Here is a 12,695-nt window from a genome sequence, read left to right as displayed (position 1 = left end):
AATGCGAACCTTAGGAACCGATGATGTTCCTTGTGGATAGGAATATGTAGATACGCATCCTTTAAATCCACCGTGGTCATGAATTGACCTTCCTGGATGGAAGGAAGAATTGTTCGAATGGTTTCCATTTTGAACGATGGAACCTTGAGAAACTTGTTTAGGATCTTGAGATCTAAGATTGGTCTGAACGTTCCCTCTTTTTTGGGAACTACGAACAGATTGGAGTAGAACCCCATCCCTTGTTCTCCTAATGGAACAGGATGAATCACTCCCATTTTTAACAGGTCTTCTACACAATGTAAGAATGCCTGTCTCTTTATGTGGTCTGAAGACAATTGAGACCTGTGGAACCTCCCCCTTGGGGGAAGCCCCTTGAATTCCAGAAGATAACCTTGGGAGACTATTTCTAGTGCCCAAGGATCCAGAACATCTCTTGCCCAAGCCTGAGCGAAGAGAGAGAGTCTGCCCCCCACCAGATCCGGTCCCGGATCGGGGGCCAACATTTCATGCTGTCTTGGTAGCAGTGGCAGGTTTCTTGGCCTGCTTTCCCTTGTTCCAGCCTTGCATTGGTCTCCAGGCTGGTTTGGCTTGAGAAGTATTACCCTCTTGCTTAGAGGACGTAGCACTTGGGGCTGGTCCGTTTCTACGAAAGGGACGAAAATTAGGTTTATTTTTGGCCTTGAAAGACCTATCCTGAGGAAGGGCGTGGCCCTTACCCCCAGTGATATCAGAGATAATCTCTTTCAAGTCAGGGCCAAACAGCGTTTTCCCCTTGAAAGGAATGTTAAGCAATTTGTTCTTGGAAGACGCATCCGCTGACCAAGATTTCAACCAAAGCGCTCTGCGCGCCACAATAGCAAACCCAGAATTTTTCGCCGCTAACCTAGCCAATTGCAAAGTGGCGTCTAGGGTGAAAGAATTAGCCAATTTGAGAGCACGGATTCTGTCCATAATCTCCTCATAAGGAGGAGAATCACTAGTGATCGCCTTTTCTAGCTCATCGAACCAGAAACACGCGGCTGTAGTGACAGAGACAATGCATGAAATTGGTTGTAGAAGGTAACCTTGCTGAACAAACATCTTTTTAAGCAAACCTTCTAATTTTTTATCCATAGGATCTTTGAAAGCACAACTATCTTCTATGGGTATAGTGGTGCGTTTGTTTAAAGTAGAAACCGCCCCCTCGACCTTGGGGACTGTCTGCCATAAGTCCTTTCTGGGGTCGACCATAGGAAACAATTTTTTAAATATGGGGGGAGGGACGAAAGGTATACCGGGCCTTTCCCATTCTTTATTTACAATGTCCGCCACCCGCTTGGGTATAGGAAAAGCTTCTGGGGGCCCCGGGACCTCTAGGAACTTGTCCATTTTACATAGTTTCTCTGGGATGATCAAATTCTCACAATCATCCAGAGTGGATAACACCTCCTTAAGCAGAGCGCGGAGATGTTCCAACTTAAATTTAAATGTAATCACATCAGGTTCAGCTTGTTGAGAAATTTTCCCTGAATCTGAAATTTCTCCCTCAGACAAAACCTCCCTGGCCCCCTCAGACTGGTGTAGGGGCCCTTCAGAAACAATATCATCAGCGTCCTCATGCTCTTCAGTATCTAAAACAGAGCAGTCGCGCTTACGCTGATAAGTGGGCATTTTGGCTAAAATGTTTTTGATAGAATTATCCATTACAGCCGTTAATTGTTGCATAGTAAGGAGTATTGGCGCGCTAGATGTACTAGGGGCCTCCTGAGTGGGCAAGACTGGTGTAGACGAAGGAGGGGATGATGCAGTACCATGCTTACTCCCCTCACTTGAGGAATCATCTTGGGCATCATTTTCTCTAAATTTTGTGTCACATAAATCACATCTATTTAAATGAGAAGGAACCTTGGCTTCCCCACATTCAGAACACAGTCTATCTGGTAGTTCAGACATGTTAAACAGGCATAAACTTGATAACAAAGTACAAAAAACGTTTTAAAATAAAACCGTTACTGTCACTTTAAATTTTAAACTGAACACACTTTATTACTGCAATTGCGAAAAAGTATGAAGGAATTGTTCAAAATTCACCAAAATTTCACCACAGTGTCTTAAAGCCTTAAAAGTATTGCACACCAAATTTGGAAGCTTTAACCCTTAAAATAACGGAACCGGAGCCGTTTTTATCTTTAACCCCTTTACAGTCCCTGGTATCTGCTTTGCTGAGACCCAACCAAGCCCAAAGGGGAATACGATACCAAATGACGCCTTCAGAAAGTCTTTTCTATGTATCAGAGCTCCTCACACATGCGACTGCATGTCATGCTTCTCAAAAACAAGTGCGCAATACCGGCGCGAAAATGAGGCTCTGCCTATGATTAGGGAAAGCCCCTAGAGAATAAGGTGTCCAAAACAGTGCCTGCCGATATTATTTTACAAAATACCCAGATTAAAATGATTCCTCAAGGCTAAATATGTTTATATATGAATCGATTTAGCCCAGAAAATGTCTACAGTCTTAAAATGCCCTTGTGAAGCCCTTATTTACTGTCTGTAATAAAAATGGCTTACCGGATCCCATAGGGAAAATGACAGCTTCCAGCATTACATCGTCTTGTTAGAATGTGTCATACCTCAAGCAGCAAAAGTCTGCTCACTGTTCCCCCAACTGAAGTTAATTCCTCTCAACAGTCCTGTGTGGAACAGCCATCGATTTTAGTAACGGTTGCTAAAATCATTTTCCTCTTACAAACAGAAATCTTCATCTCTTTTCTGTTTCAGAGTAAATAGTACATACCAGCACTATTTTAAAATAACAAACTCTTGATTGAATAATAAAAACTACAGTTAAGGGGGGCGGAGCCAGCGTTCAATGTGAGCAGACGTATAGTGCTGGAGCTCCAGCCAATATTACCTATTTTTATTTGAACTATCGAGTTTACCCTACATCAAAGGGTTATATACATTTTCACTGAACCCTGTAGCAGCCGAGGACCTATCTGTGAAATTGAGAGTGGGTTTAATTGAATGAAGCGAAGTGAAAGATTGCGGCCTAGCCAACGCCAAGGCCCTGCAGGAAAGAAATGCGCCTGTGTCTTGCAATGAGAGTGGCCTGAAACACCCTTATGAAGTAGTGGCTGACGGAGTATAGGGCTTTTGGAAACATGGAAGGACAACTTGTGACACTGCTAAGTTTATTAGAGGACTTTGAGAGCAGGATGTGCCGAAGATTCGACCGCCTCCTATCTGTTATGGAGGACATACATGCAGAGATCACTGCTGAGGACCCGGAGGTGGCATCATATGTAGTTTTGGGCGCACAGTGCAGCGATCTTCGGGAGGATGTGATCCGGCCTCCAGCCGTCTTAGTGCGCGTCCCAGAAGTGGAAGATTGTAGATTGCCTGCGGCTTTGTGCAGGATAGCTCTCTCAGCCCACATGCCTAGGAGAGAGAACGGGAGCTCCTGCTTTTGTGACGCTACGGACAAGGTATTTCAGGTGGCCGCACATCGGAGTCATTCCGACTCATGCATGCTTTGGTGTCAGGTGCTGAACCTGGAGGTCATTGTGCACGGGAGATCTGGCATAGGTTAGCACAAACTGCGCACTGTGGACTAATGGGTGTGGAGGATACTTGTCCCCTTATCATACACAGCAGTACTGTAATGTATACTACTACTGAACGCTATACTCACGTAATCTAATGACGGCCTGTCAGCCTGAAATGCCTGCTTCGTGACTTATTCTTCTTGACACCGCAGACTCTTGGTTCTTTGATGATCAGCTAATGTGTCTCATTTAATTGTGTATATAGCTCCTTGACCCTCAGCATTGTCATGCTGCGATGTTTAAAAACTGAATACAGGCTTTACTCCTGCTTACTGAGACTCGTACATGTTTTTCCATATTTGCATATGTAGGGCCTATTGGACCTCTATTTGCAGTACTGACTTAATACCTATGCTCTCGTCAATTCATGTCCTGTATATATGTGATGCCTACACTACAAATGATCTTATGTCTGTACACATATTCTTACACCTAGAGTGAAGGTATTAGTATTGTTGCCCACACATTTTGATGACTTAAGCTTTCAAAAAAGTTGTCTAATTAGGCATTCCACATTATAAATGCAGCCTTTTTTTTATTGCTTTGGAGCTCTCTCTCCTTTAGCTGGGAAGTTGGAGCACTTAGTCTGCTGAAATGTGGGTCACTTGATAAGAGAGAAAGCTTTATTTGAATGTTAGAATGTTCATATGTTATCTTTAATTGCTACATTAACTTGCTAATAGTGCCGTGGGTTCACTATATATATTTTTTTCTTTTCCTCTTATTGTTTATAATTATTATTATCATTTTCATATATACGCTCAGATAATATACTGCCCTATAGTTTATGTGTTTCAACCCTGAATCCGCCCCACCCCCTCACTGTATGGTAAGGGGTAACTGGCTTACCCTCCATACTCCCTATATGACAGAGTCATGTAGTCTCTGTCCTGTTCGTGGAGCCTCTGTTATGGTTTACCCCTGCATGTTTATAAGAATGGCTCTCCGGATTTTACTATTGAAAGATGTTTTATGACTATTATCATATGCTTCAAAGACTGCAAACTGTTTATCTCTGCAATTTTTTCGTATAGATGTTAGCCTAGGTATATGCTTACTGTATCTGATTGATTTGCTGGTAGGATGCTTTAGAGTAAAAGGGGTCGGGGTAACCAACCTAAGTGTTTCTCATGTTCTTCACAGAATGAGATCCTGATGAGATGTATAAAAATGAAAAGTGGCATTGAGTATTTTAACTAGCATCTAGATGCATATGGTTACCTATGGGTGAAATATTTGCTCCTGTCCCAGCATAATATGATTGACCTTGACTATGATTGATTGTATTCTTTTACCTATTAATACCTAGCCTTATTGGGGTAACAGTTAAAGCAGCCCTATTTTTCTGATACAATATCCAGTATGTGCATTACCAATGTTGTTATGTTTAAGTTTGCCTTCTCCTTCAATTCTACTTCCAGTTTTCCGGACCTATCCATGGTCCTAGCAGACATATGAAGGAGCGAGTAAGTATAGGCCTTGAATGGGCCTGTATCATTTAAAAGCCCTCTGATTAGCAAATTAAATCTATTGGGGTCCAAAAGTGGCCTCAGGTGTCTTTGGGGGAAAAAGAGGGCGCTTGTAGGTTTGCTCCTCAATCCCTATTCATTTGAATTATGCTTTGCCTTGGACATGCAACTCAACCGTTATGATAAGAGATCTATCCTTTATATGTTCTAGTGTATTTCTTATGTCCATGATAATTGTTTGTATATTTATCATTTGTCATGAGCTTGATTGAGCAAGCGGTTTGCTGTCTCTGTAAATGTTATTCCCTCAATAAAAAACTTTTAAACAAAAAAAAGAAAAAAAAAAAAAAAAAAAAAAACTACAGTTAAACACTAAAAAACTCTAAGCCATCTCCGTGGAGATGTTGCCTGTACAACGGCAAAGAGAATGACTGGGGTAGGCGGAGCCTAGGAGGGATCATGTGACCAGCTTTGCTGGGCTCTTTGCCATTTCCTGTTGGGGAAGAGAATATCCCACAAGTAAGGATGACGCCGTGGACCGGACACACCTATGTTGGAGAAACCTTAGTTCAAGCCAGACAGACTTAATGGTTGGTTATAGATATGTTTGATAGTAATGGGCCTCATTACAGTTATCTACTATAAGAATTTAAACATATGACAAAGATGGGATAATAGAAGTACTATGAAAATAAAAGGTTGTGAGAAATTATAGCTTATGTGAATAATGCCTGCTAGCACACACACAATTTGACCATAACATGCCTATTCACCCAATAAATCATCAGTATCCAGTAGTAAATAATCACTCTTGCCTCCTTACAATATATGAATGAGATAGCTGATGTATCACTAAATTGCGTACCGGTAATGTTTAATATTAATTGCCATTATTCAGCATTATACAATTATACATGATTTTTACTGAATTGGCAATCATAAATACAATTTATGAACATGAGAGACTGGTTACACTCATAGCGAGACTAGCTATAAACATCACGCTATGACATGCTTGATTCAGCAGGCATGTCACTGATATCTCATAGAATAATAGTGAAAGGGTTAAAGTTTTTAATAAAGTGCATAATACGGTGGTTTCAACCTCGCTTGAAATTGTTGGCTGCGAGCCTGTCAACTAGAGATGACACGTATGCTACTTTAAATTTACATAGGTAATAAATGTGTAATATGTCAACTTTAATAACCGCTATTCACGGCCAGTCTCCTCCACGGCTCAGCTATTCACATGACAGGAGCCATCACGTAAAGAGACCAGCATCAATCTAACAAACTATGAGGAAGACAAAGACGATATTTAAATTTGAGTGTTCCTACGATGTAATGCAACAACATAACAGTGGTCTGTACTCTAAACAACTTTACGTTCGGATAGAAGATGTTGGGGAATTAATTATTCAGTATATAGCGTAGTGTACTGTGAGAATCATGCCGTGTAAACACTTGCGCTCAAATGATTTATTTACATCCGAATGTAAGTGGGTTTAACTGATAAGCTCAAAATGTGGTTATGGGCATTACGTGGTATACTACTTTGTCCCCTTTTCATATATCTTTACAATGATTGGAGGACCCAGTCGTGAGATTAACAAAGTCTGCAATGTAAGTAATACACAAACCAATCGTCACTGTCAAGAGTGACGTATTACTACCTATCAGATGCAAGTCTTCCCACACGCCCTCAGTGTTTAGCTTTCTATTGGTGAATTAGAGGGCGGTTTGAAGGGAGGGATATGATAGGCTATTTGACCGGTAGTTACTGCTATATAAGAGGGTGGCACCCGGGCCTCGGTTTGTCCTGCCACTTTGATAAAGGCTGAATAGTACAGCCAAAACGCGTTAGTGCTCTTTGTAAGCACTTCGGTGCACATTTTTTGGTTTTAAATTAGCTGTCCCTTGTCCCTGTCACCTGAAGCCGAGGGAGCTGCTATCGGCCAGGAAACAGGGGGATAAGGTGATCAGCTGTTTAGTGGGTACTTACTTTGTATAAAAGTTTTTTTCCTTTTTTTTCTTTTAAATAATATAATAAAAATTCAATTTTTTTAACTACCTTCAGTAGGAATGAGTGCTGTTTAAACCCTATTCCTGAGGTTCTCTTACCTTAAATAATTTGTGTCTATGTTGTAGGGTTAGCACCAGATTTACCATCCATTTATTCCACTGCACACACTGTATCTAGTGCCAGTTCTCTTTTTGTATATTATAAATAATCAAATTAAAGAATATAAGCTCCAAGGCTTAAAATTTGTCTCGAAATTATCGGGGGGGAACCATAACCCCAAACAGAGATTGTTTCCACTGGAAGTCTCCAACAATCTCGACCAACAAAGTCGATAGTACCAAAAAATCCCATGCGACGAAACATTTTTCTAAGAAGAGTCTCTATAACAATCCAGAGCTCTAAAAACAGAAAACTATCCGAAACGGAATAGAAAGGTAAAAATAAAATAGGCAGACGCCCCCCCCCAAAAAAAAAAGCTGAAAGGAGCATGCAAACAAAAAACAGGTCTAGCCTGTCACATGACACAAAACCCCCATAGAGCTCGGAACTGGGATTCTAAATAAACAATAAAACAAAATGTAAATCAAGACGATAAGGAATAGGATCACCATCCCTCTCCACTCGTCTAGTCAAGATCGTTATCTGATTTAGAGGACTGAGATTCAACTGACGAATCAGTACTGGGAACCTCTAACATCGCCAAACACCTCTCTCAGAAGTAAACGCAGGCGTGCCAATCTAAATCTAAATGCTAAGCCCTCCGCAGTTGGAGGAATCAAGTCAGTAGACTCCGACCCTGGAGGTTCTACCTCTGAAGCCTCAGAGGGAACCGCATCCCCAGAGGACTGATCGGACACAATCGTCATTTTACATGATGGTCCTTGGGCCTGGATTAACCCTTCGCTTGCACGAAGCAGGAAGAGGTAACATCGCTAAGGCCAAAGAGATGGCCATGTTAACTGCATAGTAACCTCAGGTGGAAACAAACCCCTTACAGGCGAAGGAGGAGCGGATCTCGGGAAAACTGCATATGTAGGAACAGAAGAATCTAGGGAACACACCTCGCTGGATGAAGAATGCTTGGAGGCGGATGGCTCAGTGGTCTCTAACATCTCAACATTGGTTGATGAAAACACCCTAAATCAGCATACGAAACATAATTGAGAGGGCTGGGATACCCAGGCCTCCTCACAATATACGCAGGTATCAAATTCGGTATTGGGGGAATCCCCCTCTAAAATATCAGAATCCTCCATAACTCGTCTAAATTAAATTGTAGAAAAAGAAAAAACAACTGGCACCTTATTCCCCCTTAATGGCTGGGGCACTCACCACCTCCTATGACCCAGAGAGGTAGAGAAGATGCTCCTCTCCGCAGACAACCAGTCAGGAATCAGAAGCGGGAAAAAAATGTGACCACTCCCTGTCACATGGTGCTCATGCAGGACCGCCCCTGCTAAGGAAAGGCGAGCCAGCTTAATAAAAAACGGTGCAGCTCTCAACATGAAAAATAACCTGTACGTTCCGTATCAACCTGTAAGCACAAACGTTCTTACACATAAGCAGTCGAAATCACATAACAAATATGATTAAAAAAAAACACTGTTCAATAATCCCCCTCAGGAGATATTAACCCTTGATTCCATAAAGATAAAGGAGTCCCACTGAGACCCTGTCTTCTATCGTTAACATGTGTGTAAAAAATGAAACGATCTTACCGGAATCTATGCCGTGGAACAGCGACACGGTCCTTCAAGTTTGACAGATTGTAGCAGCGCTTCTGACATGGACTTGAGTGAAGAAAGCAGGCAGTGAAACTCGTCAACGCTGATTGCTTAAGGAGCTGTTAATATGAGTCTGGATGGTTTCGCAGAAAGACTCTCCCTGCATCTCCAGACTCTAACTTTCATCAATGCTCTCACTGAGAGGCTGACAAGACTACTTAAAACTCCGGTCCCATCTCGAAGGGCAGATACCCTTCCTAAGGAACTACTCCGAAAACTTCTGACACTTCTTTGCCAACCTCCTGTGACAAAAGGAAGAATGACTGGGTTATGAGGGAAGTGGGGGAGGTATTTAAGCCTTTGGCTGGGGTGTCTTTGCTTCCTCCTGGTGGCCAGGTTCTGTATTTCTCCCAAGCAATGAATGCAGCTGTGGACACTCCCTGTATTAAGAAGGAAAAATATATTTCCTGGTTATTACAAATTAACTATTAACTTACTGTATGTTCATGTATTGTAGAACCAGGAGTTAAATGTATTCGTTGTTTTTTGCTCTGGGAGCTTACACGGAGTGATAAATCTTACCCACACAAGGTCCAAAATTAAAATAAAAAAATTGGTATATATTTTGTAATGGGATAATGGTACTATCTTGTATTATATAATATTTATTGGTTATATTTAAAAAATACTTTATTGCAAAAAAATGCTAACCATCATCTAAGCCTTCAGTGAGTCGTAATACTATTGCTGGTGGTGTGTGTGTTTGTGTGTGTGTATGTATGTATGTGTGTAAATATATTGGAATTTTTTTCCCCAATAGACTTGCTTGAATCAGGGTGGCAACCAACCTTCAAATTGTAAATAAACACAATATCTGCTAAGAGCAATAAAGCAAGGTGCAGTATACCATTGTGCACGATTTCTGTTTTGTAGGGACTATTATCATAACAATGACCCTATTAGTTTTAACATCCTCAATGATCTCTTAAATGTGCCATTAGAAAAGTTTTGGGACTGTGCAATGCTTTCACAGACATAGTAGCCCTACACATAAGCGGAATATTAAATAACAAAAAAAAAAAAAAAGAAAGAAAAGTTCATATTTTCCCTTGAAATCACAAATCGCATTTTAGAAAAAGGAACAGTAAACACCTTGAGATTTGTAAATAAAATATTTATTTTGTGTAATTTAGCTCTGAAGATTCTCTAATTTTCAGAGCTGAAATGCACACTGCAGACTTCTCAACGTTAACCTGCTACATATCATTCCCTAATTGGCTTCAGCCCATAACAACTGCAAAACAATACATGTTGTATGAACATAATGATCGTGGCTAGCCTTGTCAGCTACAGACTCAAGCCAGGATTGGCTCCTCCCTATGAGGGAAGTAGTGGGTGGAGCTTAGCTAAAGAAAAAAAAATTTGTTTTAAAATTGTTTAGAATTGGCTAATATGCTATAGCAAGACAAGAAAAGTGGCATTTACTGTCCCTTTAACATGTGCCAACACAAAGTAAAATGTAGTAATAATATAATAACAATTGACTCTATAGCTGTATGTGTACAATGTGCTTCTTTAAAAAACATGTTTACCTTATTGTCATGCTTGAGTGCATCTGTCACAATCTTTTTCTCCTCTCCCCCTGAGTTTTCTTTTTGTGTTGCTTTCCGAAGTTTTTCTTCACACTGCTCATTCAGCTCCTTCATTTTGTTGCTGCACTGAGCTCTTTAAAGACATTGAAGAATACAAATAGGCACGTTATGTATTAATGGGCATCTGTAATTCCCTTTAACAGAAGACTTAGGGGCATATCTATCAAGCTATGTATGTAGCTTAAAGCCCCGTGTTTCTGGTGAGCCTTCAGGCTCGCCAGAAACACCAGTTATGAAGCAGCGGTCTAAAGACCACTGCTCCATAACCTGTCCGCCTGCTCTGAGCATGCGGACAGACATCGTCAAAATTCAACCCGATCGAGTACGATTGGGTTGATTGACACCCCCTACTGGCGACCCGTTTGGCCGCGAATATGCAGGGGGCGGCGTTGCACCAGTTGCTGGTGCAATGCTGAATATGGAGAGCGTATTGCTCTCCGCATTCAACGAGGTCTGTCGGACCTGATCCACACTGTCGGATCAGGTCCGACAGACCTTTGTTAAATAGGTCCCATGATATCCCGTGATGAACTGTACAGCAAGTTATGAAACAAAGGTTGGATGACATACTGCATTATTTTTTAATGTGTTGGCTGTGCTGATCTGGCAAAAGTGAAAAACTAGGATGGGGAAATTGTAAATTTAAAAATAAGTTTTAGTTTAGCAAAATTTAAAAAATTTAAAATAAACAGCCGTTTGCTATTCGTGTAAACTTGTCACACACTCCGTAGAGAAGCCATAAAGCAAGTTCTTTAACCTAGGTTTTATTTAAATTGCTGCAAATTGCCTAAATCAGACATATGACTGCTTAGAGCAGTGGCAGTGGACACACTTATTTGATGCAAGCCATAACTGGTCCCAATTTAGGGAGGTAAGATAAAATAAAATATAAAAGCAGTTTAGCAATTAAAGTGACAGTTTTAAAGCACTTTCTTTATCAATGTACTTAATTGGTCATATATACTTAGCTTATATAACAAATTCATTTTTTGTTCCTTTAAAAATTGCTAGGCCCATCTGCTTTGCTCATTTTCTATAAGACATTTGCTTAGATTAGCTATATTTTTTTGAAAGTCTGTTTCCAAACCTCTATGTACAGAAGAAGATGTCATCATTAGTAAATCTCTTTTTCTGTAATATACTTTCAACTTGATATACAGATGACATAGAAATGCATTAAAGGGACAGTAAACACCTTGGGATTTTAATATAAAAGGTTTACTTATGCATAATGAACAAATTTGCAATATATTTTCATTATTCATTTTGCTCCCTTAAAATGTTTCAAGGCTAACCTTGAATCTTTCCTTAAAGGGACACGAAACCCAATTTTTTCTTTCATGATTCAGATAGAGAATACAATTTTAAACAACATTCCAATTTACTTCAATTATCTAATTTGCTTTATTCTTTAGATTTTCTTTGTTGAAGAAATAGCAATGCACATTGGTGAAACAATCACATGAGGCATCTATATGCAGCCACCAATCAGCAGCTACTAAGCCTATTTAGATATGCTTTTCAATATATGATACAAAGAAAATGAAGGAAATTAGACAATAGAAGCAAATTGGAAAGTTGTTTAAAATTGTATTCTCTATCTGAATCATAATTTTTTTGTGTGTGTTTCATGTCCCTTTAATTGGCTTTAGATGATAACAAATGCAAAACAATGTACTTTATACTAACAGCATGACTGGGGCTAGTCTTGTTATCTGCAGACTAAAGCCCAGATTGGCTCCTCCTAATAGGGCAAATGGTGGTTGGAGTTTTGCTGTTAATAAACAATTGGATTTAAAAAAAATAAAGGTCTAAAGGAATTGTATTTTCCTGATTCAGACAAAGGGGCCGATTTATGAAAGTGCGAGCAGACATGATATGATGTAGCGTATCATGTCCGCCGCACATCGATAAATCCCGACAGCATACACTGTCGGCATTTATCATTGCACAAGCATGCAATTTTAAACAACCTTTCAATTTACTTCTAATGATCTAATTTGCTTCATTGTCTTGGTATCCTTTGCTGAAAAGCATATCTAGGTAGGATCAGAAGCAGCAATACAGTACTGGTAGCAAGCTGGTGATTGGTGAATGCAAAAATATGCTCCCTGTCATTGGCTCATCTTATATGTTCAGCTAGCTCACAGTAGTGGTTTGCTGCTTCTTCAACAAATGATAACAAAAGAATTAAGAAAATTTGATCTTAGAAGTAAATTGGAAAGTTTGTTTAAAATGGT

General features: G+C 40.1%; 1 protein-coding gene across 1 annotated transcript in view; it reads right to left on the bottom strand.

The window, feature by feature from the left end:
• The window catches only part of GOLM1 (golgi membrane protein 1), a 429,996-nt gene that overhangs the window by 91,825 nt on the left and 325,476 nt on the right, over nt 1-12,695 (bottom strand). The window contains exon 6 of the mRNA XM_053702432.1: nt 10,396-10,528. Within this exon, the coding sequence (XP_053558407.1) occupies nt 10,396-10,528 (133 nt within the window). The remainder of the gene's footprint in view (nt 1-10,395; nt 10,529-12,695) is intronic.

This window comes from Bombina bombina, chromosome 2, assembly GCF_027579735.1.
Source record: "Bombina bombina isolate aBomBom1 chromosome 2, aBomBom1.pri, whole genome shotgun sequence".
Taxonomy (NCBI): Eukaryota; Metazoa; Chordata; class Amphibia; order Anura; family Bombinatoridae; genus Bombina; species Bombina bombina.
This window is presented reverse-complemented; position numbering and strand designations above follow the sequence as displayed.